This window comes from Raphanus sativus, unplaced genomic scaffold, assembly GCF_000801105.2.
Source record: "Raphanus sativus cultivar WK10039 unplaced genomic scaffold, ASM80110v3 Scaffold0215, whole genome shotgun sequence".
In the NCBI taxonomy this organism is placed as follows: Eukaryota; Viridiplantae; Streptophyta; class Magnoliopsida; order Brassicales; family Brassicaceae; genus Raphanus; species Raphanus sativus.
This window is the reverse complement of record NW_026615535.1, coordinates 15,719-32,480: the sequence shown is the minus strand read 5'-3', so window position 1 is coordinate 32,480 and position 16,762 is coordinate 15,719. Positions and strand designations below refer to the sequence as shown.

Below are 16,762 nucleotides of genomic sequence, written 5' to 3'. Positions count from 1 at the left end.
GACTATACTGATTTTCTTAAAATTATATATATATATATTAAAATGATCATCGTAGTAAACCAATAAGCTCATTTTCTCTTTTTTTTTTGGTCAAACTACGATTGCATTGCAAAATAAAAGGTTTAGCCTCCTCGTGGGGAGGTTGAGTTTACAGAAACGAGAACTGACTTTGCCACTGAATCAGCCTCTACATTACATAAGCGAGGAATGTGTAAAAACGAGCAAGCAGTAAGACGACTGCTAAAATGCCAAATATCCGAGAGAATGTTGTTTAGCTCCTTTCTTGAGCTCCTAGTCTGAATGATCTCTAAAACAATAAATTTATAAGCCCGTTTCATAAATAAGAAAACTTGTCACTAAAAACAATTTTTTTGAAGTGGAATCCGCAGGTGTGTTTGTGTACACCTTTAGAAAAGAGAAAAATCCCTCGTTATATATATGATTTCCACATAAAAGTGAAGTGATAGTTTTTGTCTGATAAATCTACACATTATATCATCTCAGATATTGGTGTTTATAGAAAACCATCGAATATACTTTACATGAGGCAGCTGTTGCGAAGCTGTTTGAGAAGTGGAAGCCATGTTTTCAACTAGGCGAATATCAAGAAAGAAATAACGTGACCACACATTAACACGAATCCATGTTCTAATGGTCTTTTTTCTTCTTTGGTAAATTGTTAAGATTTGTACAATTTTTTTAATTTTCTACACTGTTGCAAGCAACTTATTTGAAACGAAAAGAGACAGCAACAGAGAAAAAAAAAAAAAAGAGAGCAGAGCAAAAAGAGGACAAGTCAAGGGGGCCGGTAGATTAAAAGAAAGAATCGAAGCAGATATTCAGCAGGCGGAGGTCTTGGCTTGATAGAGAGCAAACGATCACGAAGAAGTCTGTCCAGAGCATGTGTCGGTGACGAGACTACCGTGAAGTTGCGCGCATTCCTCTCCTTCCAAATGAGGTAGATTGAGGACTGAAAGATGAGCTTGATCAAGGCAATGGCGTTAGCATTTGGAGGCTGATGTTGCTGGAGAATCCAAGCGGCAGCTGAATGCAAATCAGTGGGAGGATTATCCCAGATTTGAGAAGCGAATGTTTGCCAAATGGAGGAGGAATATTCAGACTCAAAGAAGAGGTGATGATGATTTTCTATGCCGTCAGAGCAGAGAACACATGCTGTAGGAACATCCTCTCCCCATCGGCGAAGTCTGTCTCTAGTTGGCAGTCTCCTAAGCAGAGCCAGTCAAATCATAAAAGAATTCCTAGGGATATGCTCTTTGAACCAAACTATCTTATGCCAGTAGACAAAAGGAGAGGGGTTACGCAAAAGTAATCACAAATAACTTTTGACGAGAACACCGGGCCAAAGGTTCCATCAGATTTGCGCCACAAGAATTTATCTAGGCCTAAGAAGGATGAGGAGGTTGAATGGTCGTAATCTCAACCTGAATCATGTGCAGCTGGTCTGATCGTACAGGAAAAAAGTCAACCTTTTCTGTTTTCTTCTCTTACAATCATCACCAAACAGAAAAGGTTGACCTTTTTTCTTTAATTTCTGTTTCGGGTTATGGTTTAGTTCCAGTTATTAATTAAAACTAGTAACTTTCCTATATTTTAGGGATTTCGTAAATAATCTTTAAACTATTTTGATATTTTTCATTTAAAATATATATATTAAAAAAACGAAAATGTGTTTAAAAGGATTTTAACAAGATCTTAATTTCAAAAATTATATGTAAATATTTTCACTGATTTTTTGAATAGTTTTGAAATATATTATACACTAATTAATATATTCAGTTATCTTTTATATGTAAATTTTGTTTGTTTTTTTGAAATGTCTTACTAATTTTTTTACTTTTAGACTCAGATCCTGTTTAACTGCTCCAGTAGCACATTCTATTAGACGACCCTATGGTACTAAATGTTTTCAAATCGAATTCATCCCGTCCTTGTGGAACAGTTTATAATAAATAAAAGATATTGTGAACAGTTATCATTTAAACTATAGCTATGATTTTCCAAAGATATTTTGTTTCCAAATAAATTCAAAACTAATAAACTTCTGGAATACGGAAATATTAAATACCATATTTTGTGAAACATACTAACAATAAATCAATTAAATTGACATGTACAATCGGTCAATGCAGTTATGATCTTTCCTACCGTGATTTATAAAATATTTTAGCAATATATATACTATCTCTATTTTGAAAACTATGGATACAACTATACAAACCAAATATTCTATGGAATAAATTGCCTACAATATTTTTACTTTTTTACAAATTTTATAACTAATGTATCAGTTTTTAATATCATACTAACTCATATTTGCCTATTTTCTATTTTTAGTTCAGAAAATTTATTTGCTAGATATTCTATACATAAATATAATCATCCAAATGTTGGATTTGTTTATACGATGTCCAATAAATTTTAGTCATATAATTTATTGTAGAACACAAAAAAAAATATTCAATGTAATTAAACACATTGTTATTTCTCCAAATGTTATATTACACACATTGCAAATATCTATAATATTTAATACAACGAAAGATAAAAATGAAAATTGACTAAGCGGGTCAAAAAATCTAGTTCGGTAATTATAAGCAAAGAAAATTTCCAATATAGGATGAAAGACAGTAATAGCAAGAAGTTATTGAGATATGAAAAATCTTGAAAATACAGTCTTTCCTCCAGAACTCCGACTCTCCGAGCCAGAGTCTCAAGTATCTTTTGGCAATTATAGTGATATTTGTGGATTATCATCATTACTGAAGTATACTTTTTTGGGAGAATATGAGAGCTTAGAATAAATACTTGATTGATTAAAAAAATCTGAATCTGGTACATTAATAATTCACAGTTTTTTGTATATTCTAATTGAAAATTTTTAATAATGAAAAAAAGATTTAAGGCAAACAAAAAGATTAAGCATATACAACAACTACTCTGGTGTTGCTAGATTAGATGCTTCATTGGTTAGTGAACAAAAGAAAAAGATGCTTCATTGGTTAATGACATTTAATATAATGAAAGATAAAAAAGAAAATTGACTAAGCGGGTCAAAAAATCTAATTCCGTAATTATAGGCAAAGAAAATTTGCAATATAGTCAGGAAAGACAGTAGTAATAGCAAGAAATTAATGAGATATGGAAAATCTTGAAAATACTGTCTTTCCTCCTCCAGAACTCCGACCCAGAGTCTCAAGTATTTTTTTGGCAATTATATATTTATGGGATTATCATCATTATAGTGATATTTTGGCAATTATAATGATATTTATGGATTATCATCATTACTATAGTTAGAGAAACCAAAACAAATGATTTAAAGAAAATAATACATTACAGTGAAATTTATTAGAGAATATGTAGTTGTGATGATTGAAGTTGATAACAATTCATGTATGGAATATGGCATCAAAAGTTCTTTACATGTAAGGAATATGACATCAAAACTTCTTTACATGTAAGGAATATCTTTAGATTTAAAAACATCTGAAAATAAAGAAAAATATAAAGAAAAAAATGAAAAGCAAAAATTTAGAGAAAATTGAAAAAAATAAGCAAAAACTTAGAGAAAATTGAAAATAATAAGCAAAAAGAGGGAAATATATATATATATATATATATATTATATATATATATATGGACAATCATATTCTCTATATAAAGATTAGTGTTCTAAACTACGCTAACGAAACAGTTATCATGGTATGGCGTCTAGACATATAGACATTCAACAATCTTTTCAGCTTCTTTTTTGTGTGTTAGATGAGGTTTACAGATAGTCCACCAGATGTTGATGACAGTCTCACCGCAGGAGCTTGGGAACTCATCATTGGCGTTACCCTGCTGATTATCATAGGAGGGCGCGGATTGGCCTACCATTGCTGGAAGCGGCAACAGACATCCCCGCAGATCTTCCCGGAGGGGGACGTCGAGATGAACTAAGCAAGAAAAAGATTGTATCGCATCACATATAGAGAAATGCTATTAGTTCAAATTACTTATTAGTAAGTGATACAAAATATGTTATTTAAGATTGTTATTGCATCACATATAGAAATGTTATTAGTTCAAATTAACTACTTATTAGTAAGTGATACAAAATATGCTATTTAAAATTGTTATTACATCACATATTGAAATGCTATTAGTTCAAATTACTTATTAGTAAGTGATGCAAAATAGTAAGTGATGCAAAATATGTTATTTAAGACTATTATTGACCTGTTTAACATCAGTATTATTATTATTGACTTGTTTAACATCAACATCAATTAGATGACTCCTGTTTTTATTACATCAATAAAAATTACGTTAACTAGAACTAATTTTAACAATTTTAACTATTTACCAAGTGTCGATTAATTTTAGTGTTTCCATTTATCTCTAAACATCTAATACTATACTATATAAAGAATAAAGAAGAGCTTACTCTCTTCTCATCAAGACACGTCAACAATTCGAAGTTTCACGTATCTAAACGTGTCCTGTGCTCTCAATACTCCCCGTTTCATTAACTTAGATATTCTGGTGAGTTGGGCATCTTTCTTTACATATACATTTTGAAGTGCTTCTGGGCTAAAAAATCGGATGGGTTTAACTTTAGATATAGAAGTAGCTCAATAGCCCAATAATTGTAGTTGGTCTTTCTTCAGACTTTTGATCTTCGTCCTTATCTCTCAAACGTCTGTAACGGTATGCATTCATCGTCTTTAGTCCATTTAATTGAATTAACCCCAACAAAGTCTTCAATGCATGGTTAAGATCAGTGAGTCGGTGTATCTGCGAGTATAAAAAGTTATGCATTCCTCCTCTCAAACCATCTTATCAGTCTGTTCAAACGAAATAATTTTTTTTTCCGAAAATGGCTAAATCCAAAATTTTTCTTTCCGATTTGAAGTCCGGCAGATTTTAACCAGGAGAGTGTTGTAGGAGTGGCTGAGCTTCAACCAGGAGATCACGTTCTTTCCCATCTTCACCGGAGATTGTGGAGACTGCCGTCACTGCCACTCGGAGGAATCCAACATGTGTGACCTTCTCAGTATCAACACCGACAGAGGAGGGATGATACGCGACGGTGAATCAAGATTCTCCATCAACGGCAAACCGATACACCATTAAATAGCTTCATTAGGAACTGACGTGTGGCTTCTCTTGAAACTCTTCTTCTACGACTTTGTTTACTTTGGGTTTCTTTGTTTGCTTTAAATTTGTTGGACTCTCTTTTTTTTTTTAATTAGGCCTAAACCTGAAATCAATCCACCATCTCTGGTCAATCAAGGCGTAGTGGTTTACGGTTGCATTCAATCAATCCGTACCCGGAAAGATTCTGAGAGGGGTCGAGTCATCTGCGTTTTCTGTGGCAAGCAGCAATGATAATCGAAATCTTCCTGATCCAATCAAGCTTTTCTCAACTTCCGTCTACTAACGTTCTCAGTCCTCCTGATCCAACCAAGCTTACCTTCACTTCAGCCTACAGACGGTTTCTTAGCTCTCTTAATTTAGATGATAGCTAAAAACATTAAATCTCATCATTCAGACAATGTTTTTGCTCATAATACTTTTCATTATGTTTATTTTCTTTTGCTATTGTAATTTGTAAAGAACGGGACTTTATGAAAAGATTCTATCTGTAGAGCCACTAAAGGAAACAAATGGATCAAGCAGAGGAGCTAAGGCACCCTTAGTAGAAGGAATTGTTTTGTCTAAGTTTCTTGATCAGCATGTACAATGGTCTGTAAGAGAAAAAACATTGATGGACTATCAGTACATAATAAAATACTATGAATCTAGGAGGAATCGGTGTTGATGATTATTTTGTTGCAGCGGAGATCTTACCAAAGTGGATCTTTTAGGGAGTAAACCCGAGGACTATTTGATAAGTGACAAGAGCTAATCAGTTGTTAAATCACAGCAGAATGAGAAATGTTGGTTTGCCAAGGGAAAAGATGTGAAGAAAAATGCTTTGTCTGGATGACATGAGAATCTTAGTTTGTTTGCAGGACGAGATGTGCAGGATAGTGTTTCTTCAATCTATAAACATGATTTATTCAAAAAAAAAAAACATGATAGTGTTTCTGGTCAATCAACATGATAGTGTTTTTTTAAGACTACCCCTCTTTCCTTTATTTTAGAGAATATATACCTACAAATAAGAGAGTCCGCTTCGCTACATGTCTCTTGCTCCCTCTTATACTAAGAGAATCACTCACCAGCGATGGCAGCTTCTTCCATTTTGATTGCCTATCTAAAAGCCGCTACTGTAACGACATCGTCGAAGTCCAAATGTTGAAATTTTGGGAGGTCTGTAATTTGAAGAAAGGTGGCGAGCTCATGGGGTAGACATGCCCCTCCTTGACCAGAAGTTGATTCCGGCGAGCCATCGCCTCTCTTGATACATGAGAAGCAGCTGTAGTGACTTGTATAGTTTACATAGAAATATTTTAGAATCTATGAAATGCACCCCTACCTGATTTCAAATTTCACTCTGTTACGGTAAACTAACAGCAGTATACTAATCTCTGTTACCACCATGGACGGGCACACATAACATAACCACCTTGGACGTGCACACAATAATTGCATCTGTGTCTTCATATGCCTGCACAATTTAAAATAGACACATAGTTATGTTCACTGCGAGTAAAACATTTTTCCCGTTCACAAATTTACCTAATCGAACAGCCAGCTTACATTGTCCAAACAGTGGGTTTACAAACTACTAACACAGCCAAATGATCTAATAAAAGAACGCACAAAGCCTATTATTACACTATCACCGCCACATCGTTCAATTAATTTATGATAGACTTAACCATCTCAATCGGAATGAAGCGTTGACATGGTCTTCTTATAAAATAAACCATTTTTTAATCACTAGGAACCAACCAAGTAAATATTAAATGGTAATAAGAGCATGTTTATCGGCGTTGTTTAATAGGGTCGCTTAAGCTCATTATGATTAAAAAAAAAAAAAATACCTTTTAACATAAGTTACGTAGCTTAACTAAGGGAAGGAAGAGGCGTTGTTTAAGGACACGCGTCACACATTCAAGTCTCTCTCTCTCATCTCAACCTCTCTCTCGCGGACGAAATCACTCGGTTTCGATTCCGAAACTTCGTGACTCCTCGACGGATGAATCTCTCCCTCGGTGGCTCTGGTCGGCCTGTTCTTCCTGTTTCGGATCCTCCTCTCTCCGGAGAGAATGATACCTCCGACGGTAAAGGCGTCGATGATCATCTTTTCAAAGGATCTGCCATGACCAAACACGGCGCTTACGCTGCTCTCTCTTGCATGACTGAGCTGGTAATCAATCGCATCCAATTTCTAGTGTTTCATCGAAATCTAATGTGTTTGCTGCTGACATTGAGATTCGGTTTAGCATGCTTTAAAGTCAGTGTCTTTGTGTATGTTGTTTTGTCTTTCAATTGAAAGTTGGTCGCTTTTCACATCAATGATATGAAAAGGCTCTACGCTCTTGTTGAATCACTATCCTTTTGTTTGGTTAGATAAACGAGACGACGAGCGATGAAGTGTTGGAAGTGGAGCAGAGTACAACGGTATAAGGAAGCCTGTCTATGACAAGCGTGGCGATATCATCAAAGCGATCCCTGATTTCTGGCTCACTGCTGTAAGAGGAGATTCTTTGTTCTGTTTTTCAATTGCAGAGTTTTTTTGAAACTTGTTGTTGTCTCTAATTGGAATTTGTAATCTGTGATTCCTTTTCGCAGTTCTTGAGCCACCCTGCTCTTGGCGCTCTTAATTGGAATTGGACGCATGAAGCTGCTTCATCAACATATCCTGTTGTTTCAACTCTCGTTGAAGGTGGAGCCACTTGCGTTGGCAAAACTGTTGTTGATGCTTTTAGATTTCTCTCTCTCTCTCTCTCTCTTTTCGATTACCTATAATTCGCATTTTGAGAAAATGACCTGTAGTTTGGGATTCCAGTGTGAAACCTTTTATTTGTTAGCAGAGAAACAAGCGTGTGACGATTGTGGTTCAAGCATTTTGATTCCTTACCTGTTACCACTCCTTTCAAGATATATTAATCAGAGCCTTTGTTTTATGTAGTATTACGAGATTATATATATGTAATCACGTAACGAAGAAGGTGAGCTATTCAACTTCAGTATCATTGTTTGTTGAGCATTTTATCACAAACACAAGAACATTTAAAATCCTAAGAAAATGATATCACAAATTAAGATACTACCAATAAACCACTAAAATTGAAAGTCTCTTAACAAAGTATTTTCACTTCACTTTAATACTAAAAAAACACTAAGAGCCTCTAAGTTGGTTCCCCCAATAAACATGCTCTAAGTCACGTATCTACTAAAGAAATTTTTAATATTGACAGAATTTTATATTGATTCACATTTTAAGAAGAAATTAGCAGGTTTAAAGATTTAAAAAAAAAACTTCAAGTACAGTAGAAAATCCATAAATTAATACTCAATCAATTAATAAATATTATAAATTATTATTTTTGTTTTAAGTTGGACCAATTCAAAATACGAGACACAAATCGATAAAATAATAAGATAATATTTTTCAAAAAATCTTACATAAATATGTGATCTCATTAAAATTATAAGTTAATAATTTATATGTATGTATATTTTATATAAGTACAAACCAACCGTTATATTATTTATTTTATATCTACAATAAATTATTTTTATATTTTCTTAACATTTAATATATTTTAATGAGATTTAGTAAAAATAGGTAAAACATATTTAAGTTCTATGAAACATATCATTATTATTATACACCAAATAATATAGTAAAACTAATATAAGTGTAAAATTTCAAAATGTTAGTTAATATATAGACATTAAAATCAAATATGTTCTTATTTTAGGAAATATATCTTCAAATAGAAAATCAAAATAAGAATTTTTTTTGTAGATTAATAACTCTATAAATTAATAAAATATCAAAGTCTCAACATTACTAATTTATAGAGTTTTTACTGTATATATCATTAACATTCTTTCCTAATCTATTGCATAATTAATCTCACTATCTCTCGAACTCACTCACACTAGAATAAATTACTCTTTCATTTGGTCCGACATCAACCACTTTATCTTGAACAAAATTTTTAAAAACTAAGAACATTCATAAGATCGATAAATCCAAATACAAACACATAAACACTTCCAAAAAGTATATTTTAAACAAAAATACATCAAATCCCGCCCGTAGGGCGGGTCTACTCTAGTATCTAATATAATGATGTAAAAGAGAAAAGAATAACAAAAACAAACAGTGAAAGTCTCTAAAGTTACAAACAATCGGACCCCAAGGCCCGTTATAATTATCAAACTGGACCTCAAAAGTGAAAGAGACTAAAAGCGACTTGACAACTCCATTGCTACCCTTCCGTTACTCTGAATCTAACCTGCAGTTACGAGGGGTAAATATGTCATATCATATGCAGGAAACGTGATCCCGTCATATGCGGTTCTTCTTTATCCTTTATTATTTTTTTCGGAGGCAGTAATAACGTGCACAGCCCCCCCTCGTACATCGCCAGTAAGCGTGACGGTTATGATTTTCTCCTCCACTATCACAACTAATATATACCGTCCGATTTTCATCGATTCTTTAATCATGACGCACGTCAGCAGAGGAGTCTAGAAACTACGGTGTTCCATCTGTATTCAATCTATTTGCCGCAGAACTTTCGTAGGTTTGTTTTATTTGTCCATCTTCTTCAACGAGAGAGTTGTGTGTTTTGATCGAAGAAAAGCTTTCGGTCTTTGTAATCAACAGGTAAATTATCACGATGATCTCGTACTTCGTCGATCAATCGATTTAAGTACGAGTTATGTTAAGCTTTAGGAGAGTCACTATGTCTGAGACAAAAAAAGGGTTTTCTTGATTGATGGGGATGTTAGATTATAGTTGCTGAAACTATATAAACTATGGCGTAAGTAAGAGACATGATCGGTTGTTTCGATGGTTTGTCTGATTGGCTTCTTGATGTATCTGTAGGGTGTGGAAGAAGTAATGGCAAAAAGCACGTTCAAGCAAGAGCATGACCTAGGTTTGTGGTTCGGACCCTTTGTCTTTGTTTTCGTGTTTTATTCTCAAAACCCTTTGCTTTTTGATCTAATGATGATCCTGTTTTTTTTTTTTTTTGGAACGTTCAGAGAAGAGAAGCGCAGAGGCTGCTCGGATTAGAGAGAAGTATCCAGATAGGATTCCGGTGAGAGTTCACAGTTTTTCTCATACCTGTGATTAGCATCCATGATTCATATTTGTTAAGAGCTAAATGACACTTGAGACTCTCAGGTTGAGAGTGATGATTTGTCACACAATTTGTATATGTTTGTGGGATCCAGGTGATTGTTGAGAAGGCTGAGAAGAGTGATATACCAACCATCGACAAGAAAAAGTAAGTAGGCATACTATTATTGTAAATCAATATCAATCAAAATCTCAATATACACTTGTGAGATTGACAAACTAAGCTTTTTTTTTTTTTAATTATTGGGTAGATACCTAGTCCCGGCGGATTTGACAGTAGGGCAATTTGTGTATGTGATTCGCAAAAGAATCAAACTGAGCGCAGAGAAGGCTATCTTTATATTTGTCGACAATGTTCTTCCTCCAACAGGTAAAAATAAAACAGAAAATATATGTCTGCTTATGATCATCATCTTTTTAAAACAAGCAAAAGAAGACACTGATGTTTGATAACACTTATGCAGGTGCGTTGATGTCTGCAGTGTACGAAGATAAAAAGGAGGAGGATGGGTTCCTCTATGTCACTTACAGCGGGGAGAACACATTTGGATATGGATCTCCGTAGAAGCTCTCTCTCTTGCTGGATAATTTCATTCTACCTTCTTTCTGTACTTCGCATATCATCTTCTTATTAGTTATTTAAGCAAGCAATCAGCCTATGTACTTCCCTAAGGACGTTCGATTGGGCGTTGATGTGTACAGAAAACATGAAATAATGTATATAAACTATGCTCTAATAATAATATATTTTAGTTTCTTCAAATAATCTGAAAACATGCTTTCTATGAACCGTCATCCCAACTTGACTGTTTTTTTTTTATGTCTTTCACTCTGTTAGTCAGCATCACATGATGGCACATGGTAGTTACATAGGCACAGAGAAGGGAACCGCAGCACAAGGAATTGTGCCACGTGGCGAACACGGGGTACCGAGTGCCGGTGGTGATGTAGAGAAAAGGGACCCACATTGTCGTTGAATGGGAGAGATGAGGTGACGGTCGGACCATGCTGTATTTCTTAACACTTTCAATACTGATCTTGTTGTCTCTTCGTTTTAACTTGTCATAAGTTTTAGCTAAGATATACATTTAACTATGAACCTAATGAATCATGAGAGACTCATAATAGTGGGAGACTCATAATAGCATACGCAATACTAAGTATTTAAGTCCAAAGACATTCCTAGTAACTGATAACGTTGATGTTAACATTAGTATATGTTCATAGTGTCCTCTGATAAGAAGATGATTGCCAATTTGTCCTCGTCGACTAGGACATAGGAGAGAGAGTGATGTGAGTTAAACTACAGTTGAATTGTAATAGTTGGATACAATAGTGATGGGTTAGTGGAGGAAGAATAGCTTATTAGTAAATGGAAGAAGGAAAAATGAGATATTGACCCCCAAGAGGACTTTCAAGTAAGCAAAAGGTTTCGCTGATCAAGACACCCATTATACATAGGATTGATACGTAGACAAGAGAGAAGGTAAAAGAAGAACAAGAGCATGTTAAGATAGTGAAGGACCCCCCCCCCACCCCCACCTACTCTCTCTCTATTATCTTTCTCTTGCCTACATATACTCCTCTCTTGCACTTAAACAAATTTCAAACTGTATTTGTCTTGCTCTCATCTCACTATATACAGACACATTCATATTAGTATCTGAAGAATAACAAGAAGAAGAGAGGTCATGTCTTGCTCTGTGGGGAGTGGGCTCGCGACAGTGTTCTGTTACCTTCTTCTGCTTTTGTCATCCAACGTTGTATGTGCCAGTGCTCGTCGTCTAAGGTTTCACAAGCATCATCACAAAGTTGCTTCTTTGGTACAAGACTTCGTCCATGGTGGAGGAAGGAGGGTGAGGGTGCTAGGTGGAGTGGAGACAGGGGAAGAAGTAGTAGTCATGGATTATCCTCAGCCTCATCGCAAGCCTCCCATCCACAACGAGAAGGCTTAATTATATATATATATATATATCACACATCATATACTGTCACATGCATTCACCATGTTGGTGGTTTGTATGACTCTTGTGCTATATGAATATATTTCATGACCAACATCTTTTGTTATTCATATAGAATGTGCTCATTTTAGAATTCTTCATCGCCATTTTAGTAGAACGTAAACCAACATGGTCATTCATTACAAAGAATACCAATGTCTGTCTGTGAGAGGTACAAACCCCTCACTGCAGCTCAAATATTAGATAACGGTAACATTTGACAAAGTACTACCGACCATATTACTTCTGCTCTCTACTTAAGGATGAAAGACATTGAAGAATATTGTTCAGTAGATTCCAGCTAGCTTTCAGCTACAAGGAACGACAAATGGGTTCACAAAATCAAGGAATTCAGATGTTCTGACGCCAAGCTTCAGATCGATCTCTCCACCTCCCAACCAGAAGAAGTCCGGTTTAAGTTTGGTTATTGCCTCATCCAATATCACCTGTCATTTCCCCGAAACCCAACCAACTCATCAGTACTGCCTGCTCAATTCCCCAATACAAGAAACCAGATTTCATTTTTTACCACTAAACGAACTTCCAGCTCTATAAAGTACTAGGTAGGTCTAATAATTATTTTGAAAGAGTGATGTGTCACAGTAGCACAAATAGTGTAATCTGAATGCTAAAGTGAGCCATTTCTGCAGAGATCTACAAATCAATGTAGTAGGGTATGAGCCTAAGATTATGTATACACATTCGACAAAATTAAAGCCATCTTAAATCTCTGCCTGACGCCCATTACTAACTAACTAACTAACTAACTCTGGTATGAATAGTTCAAACACGGTATTGAACTACCAAACAGAGAAAATACCAATGACAATGAGTGGGACAAACACTTAACAGTAGCTGGCTCACAAGAAAAACTCTCAACTAAGTTTGTGTCCGTACCAAATTCAAAGAGTGTTAAAAATGTACCACACCTTCATTACAGACTAAGATAAACAAGCAAGACAAAGAAGTAGCTGTGTAACCCATTGGGCATTGTACCCTTTCAGGGCCTCTGTGACAATTAGGACAAGAAAAATAGATTGTGATGTCTGGAAAACACTTGGCAAGCACATGTGTAGTAAACTGTAACTATTTATAAACACAAAAGACAGCGAAAAAAGTGTTTTTTCTAGGACAAGAAAACACAAGTGGACCTAGGGGCTACTCTCATGATACACCCCATGTCTGATATCTAATTGATGATTGTAGCAGAAAACAAGCAAGCACCAAGATATCTAATTGATGATACACCCCATGTCTTAAACATGTCTGATATTGTCATTGGTGATTATAGCAGAAATAATGCAGGAGGCGGAAAAGTCAGTTCAGAAAAACTTACCGGTATGCTGGTCTTCATCCCTACACAGGTGACCGCATTGTGCTCAAACCCAGTAAGTTCAATCGACGTCTCCTCCGGTGCAAGTCTCACTACACAGAGATTACAGAAAGCATCAGGAAACAGAAGTTAAATAACTAAGCTCATGATATCATACAAATAAGAAAACACTAACGATTAAATCTCTTCTTCGGGATCTTGCCCTCGTTTAGTAAGTAAAGAAAGTTCTTCACTGCATCAGCATTGAATCTGGCAGTGTACTGCCCATAAGAACAAAAAGGTAGTCAGATGAATACAGTTAGAAACGAAAAACAAAAGTGTAAGAATCAGTAAAGAGCAGCACCTGAACCACAACCACATAGTACTTTGAGTTGTTGCGATCACTACAATCCAAAATATCTGATGAAGCTTGAGTATTAACCTGCCCATATTGAAAAGGAACAACCTTTATAGCAACATTGTTACATAAACCTCAAAAAGCAGTAGACTTGAGCACGTACCAGGACAATGCTCTTGCAGAGATGGTCGACGGAGGAAGCGCCGAGAACGCCGCGGCGGGATTCGAGAGGCCAGTCGTAGTAATCCGGAGCGACCCTCTTGAAGGAGAAGTCTTTGACGCCGCCGGAGCGGAGAATGGCGGAGAGGCGTGACACTGTTCGGCTTTCATCGTCAGGTAGAGGAGGCGACGAGCTCTCCTCCGGGAGAATCGAGCTTTCGAGAACTGAGATTCGTCGGAGGATATCGATTTGGAGTCTCTCGAGCTCCGCCGCCGCTGCAGCCGCTTCCTCCATGCCTCCGATTTACCCTTTCCTCGCCGTAAGAAACTGTCTTCCTCGTACGATGATTTTGTGATCACATGTGGTCGTGTCTATTGTAATTAAGAAAAGGCTAGGATTATCTGAGCCGTTGATTTTATGATAAATTAGAAAGGGTCAGGATAATCTGAGTCGTTAACTTATCTTGTGTCCTTCAGATGGGCCATAAAACTCCGAGCTAGGGACAGCCTTCCGTTGACACATTAACATCAACTTTCTTTTTTCCTCTAAAACACATTTAAGATCAACGTAAGAGGAAGAAACACTAGAGTTTGTATGATATAAAACGAATTAGCAAACATTAAAGATTTTTTTTCATTTTGTTTTGATGATAAACTTGATGATGGCCATGTATACATTACAACGTTTTCACGGAAAACGTGTTTTGTTTTTGTTGTTGTGCTTCAAGGTTGATTTAAAGATCTTCAATAAAAATTCATTTTTTTTTCAAAATAGAGTAACTTTTTAATAGAATTGAGTTAACAACAATTTTACTTCATTTTTGGAGGGGAAAAAAAGAGCAATGAACAAAAAAAATTACTCTATTTAGAGGGCAAATTCATGATTACTAATTATTCTATTATGGTGTAGAAAATGGAATGGAGTCAAAGCAAAAAATAAATTATAGAATAAAGTTGAAAATATTCTTAGATACAACATTACAAATAAGATCTTCTGAACCGTAGTAAAAATAGTTCCAAAGCAAGTATTTAAAGATGAGTACACGGTTTACATGGGTAAATATAACGTCTCTATTTCTATCTTCTTTTGTTAGTGAATCTGCACAAACATTTATATTCTTGGAAATAGAATCAACTTCACATTATTAAATTATCATGCAAAAGCAAAACACGTCTATTTCTAAAATGAAGGTCAGTCAGCCCACCAGGTTGGTATTATATCCATTAAATCTAAATAGATCGTCTCAAATAGGATCGTGACGACTTGTATATCTCTCGTACACAGTACTGTTCAAAACAATCATTCCATCTCAGCATATAAGTTCGAGAAGGCTTATCTTGCAATCACAAAGTCCGAATGATTCAACACTCATCTATGCTATTAAAACAGAAGCATTTCTAAAAAATCTACTTATACAAAGTTGTTTGGACTTATTCATTAGACTACTAATATTTTGGTCTTACCTTAAATATAAACTAATAATATATTAAAATATATTTCTCTAACAATTTTTACATTAATGAGTTTACAACTATGCCATTGCTTTTAATTATATATTTATATCAATTCTATTAAAACATCCTATTAATAAATGATTGGTCTAACTATTTTTTCCCCTACATAATCTCAAAAAACTAATTCGTAGGCGGTTATAATAATGTTACTATCTTGCAGTTATTATTTAATAGTGTCTAATACTATTAGTGCTTTGTGAACTTTAAAGTTTTGAAAAGTCATGTTTTATTTGCAAATTAGTTACGTGAATAATCAGCATAACTTAATCTCATATTTAAAGAGATACGTATATGGCCTATATCTAATTTAAACTGTGAGTATTTAGTATTTATTTAACAAAAAAAAACATGCTGATGACAAATTATTATGTGTATTAATAGTATTATGTAAATCACTATATATGAAAACAAATCATGAAAATTTAATTAAAAACATATAATTTCATCTATTTAATTACCATTTGATTTTTAAAAATTATAACTATACTTTGTTTTTTTTTAAATGTAATATTTGTTTAGGAATAAAGTACAAGTTTAATGTGTGAAATGACTGTGACACAAGTGTATTTTATTAGGGGTGGGTGCGGGTTAGTAGATTTTGGATTTCGGATATCTGTGGACCCGAGAAATATTAAAAAAATAAAAATAAAAATAAAAGTAAACACTTTTTTAAATATGGTAATTTAAAAATCAATTTAAATTTTTTTTAAAAAAAATTATTATAAATATATTTTTATAATAATTAAATTAATAATTATTTAAAAAAAATAAATGGGGTGGATGCTGGTACAAATTATTTGTTTGCAAGTTGCGCGGGTCGTATATTTTAACCAAAACAAAATTGAAATCCGCGGGTTGGTAGGTTCGATCGGTAACCCAGCCCTGACCGAACGTATACCAGATCAATTTTTAATGTGTTATTATTTAATAAAATATATTTTGATTAAGATTTATACACCATATGATTACAAAGATAAATACAAATATAATCACAAAGAAAACACAAATATAAGAATTAAATTAAAACAAAAAAATACACCCACCCTTTAAAGGGCGAGTCAGAATCTAATTTGATCCTTAAGACTACTCCAAACCACTAATTGGGTCATTATCAAATATCCATAAGGCATCAATCT

The 16,762-nt window shown here is 34.5% G+C and overlaps 4 protein-coding genes, 1 long non-coding RNA gene and 1 pseudogene across 5 annotated transcripts; 4 read left to right on the top strand and 2 right to left on the bottom strand.

The window, feature by feature from the left end:
• Window positions 1-796: 796 nt before the first annotated feature.
• On the bottom strand, window positions 797-5,114 carry LOC130501493 (uncharacterized). The gene is made up of 2 exons (XM_056996406.1): window positions 5,053-5,114; window positions 797-1,226 (listed from the first exon to the last, which is right to left on the bottom strand). The coding sequence occupies exons 1-2, from the start codon at window positions 5,112-5,114 to the stop codon at window positions 797-799; spliced, it is 492 nt and encodes a 163-aa protein (XP_056852386.1).
• A 276-nt stretch (window positions 5,115-5,390) lies between these two features.
• LOC130501492 (uncharacterized) lies at window positions 5,391-6,173 on the top strand (annotated as a pseudogene).
• Window positions 6,174-7,019: 846 nt separating this feature from the next.
• LOC108831187 (uncharacterized) lies at window positions 7,020-8,088 on the top strand. The gene is made up of 3 exons (XR_001946306.2): window positions 7,020-7,324; window positions 7,528-7,649; window positions 7,750-8,088. It is a non-coding gene; the product is annotated as an uncharacterized LOC108831187 (long non-coding RNA).
• A 1,580-nt stretch (window positions 8,089-9,668) lies between these two features.
• LOC130501490 (autophagy-related protein 8f) lies at window positions 9,669-11,045 on the top strand. The gene is made up of 6 exons (XM_056996404.1): window positions 9,669-9,802; window positions 10,025-10,076; window positions 10,183-10,238; window positions 10,375-10,427; window positions 10,531-10,649; window positions 10,744-11,045. Exons 2-6 carry the CDS (start codon window positions 10,040-10,042, stop codon window positions 10,842-10,844), a joined length of 366 nt encoding a protein of 121 aa, XP_056852384.1. The 5' UTR covers window positions 9,669-9,802; window positions 10,025-10,039; the 3' UTR covers window positions 10,845-11,045.
• Window positions 11,046-11,899: 854 nt separating this feature from the next.
• Window positions 11,900-12,368, top strand: LOC108831182 (protein GOLVEN 1-like). Its single transcript, XM_018604742.2, has one exon. It carries the CDS (start codon window positions 11,971-11,973, stop codon window positions 12,232-12,234), a length of 264 nt encoding a protein of 87 aa, XP_018460244.1. The 5' UTR covers window positions 11,900-11,970; the 3' UTR covers window positions 12,235-12,368.
• Window positions 12,369-12,397: 29 nt separating this feature from the next.
• On the bottom strand, window positions 12,398-14,489 carry LOC108831181 (uncharacterized). Its single transcript, XM_018604741.2, has 5 exons — window positions 14,116-14,489; window positions 13,959-14,036; window positions 13,791-13,875; window positions 13,619-13,707; window positions 12,398-12,728 (listed from the first exon to the last, which is right to left on the bottom strand). The coding sequence occupies exons 1-5, from the start codon at window positions 14,404-14,406 to the stop codon at window positions 12,591-12,593; spliced, it is 681 nt and encodes a 226-aa protein (XP_018460243.1). The 5' UTR covers window positions 14,407-14,489; the 3' UTR covers window positions 12,398-12,590.
• Between the last annotated feature and the right edge of the window lie 2,273 nt (window positions 14,490-16,762).

Bases quoted from the DNA above. Each gene is read 5' to 3' on its own strand.
- LOC130501490 (XM_056996404.1), top strand. From the start codon at position 10,040: ATGGCAAAAAGCACGTTCAAGCAAGAGCATGACCTAG. The intron at 10,077-10,182 runs GTTTGTGGTTCG...TGGAACGTTCAG, and splicing joins CAAGCAAGAGCATGACCTAG to AGAAGAGAAGCGCAGAGGCT. The intron at 10,239-10,374 runs GTGAGAGTTCAC...TGTGGGATCCAG, and splicing joins AGTATCCAGATAGGATTCCG to GTGATTGTTGAGAAGGCTGA.
- LOC108831182 (XM_018604742.2), top strand. From the start codon at position 11,971: ATGTCTTGCTCTGTGGGGAGTGGGCTCGCGACAGTGTTCTGTTACCTT.
- LOC130501493 (XM_056996406.1), bottom strand. From the start codon at position 5,114: ATGGAGAATCTTGATTCACCGTCGCGTATCATCCCTCCTCTGTCGGTG. The intron at 1,227-5,052 runs GTCACACATGTT...GGCTCTGCTTAG, and splicing joins TCGGTGTTGATACTGAGAAG to GAGACTGCCAACTAGAGACA.
- LOC108831181 (XM_018604741.2), bottom strand. From the start codon at position 14,406: ATGGAGGAAGCGGCTGCAGCGGCGGCGGAGCTCGAGAGACTCCAAATC. The intron at 13,708-13,790 runs GTTAGTGTTTTC...ATCTCTGTGTAG, and splicing joins CCCGAAGAAGAGATTTAATC to TGAGACTTGCACCGGAGGAG. The intron at 12,729-13,618 runs GTAAGTTTTTCT...GGGAAATGACAG, and splicing joins GGATGAAGACCAGCATACCG to GTGATATTGGATGAGGCAAT.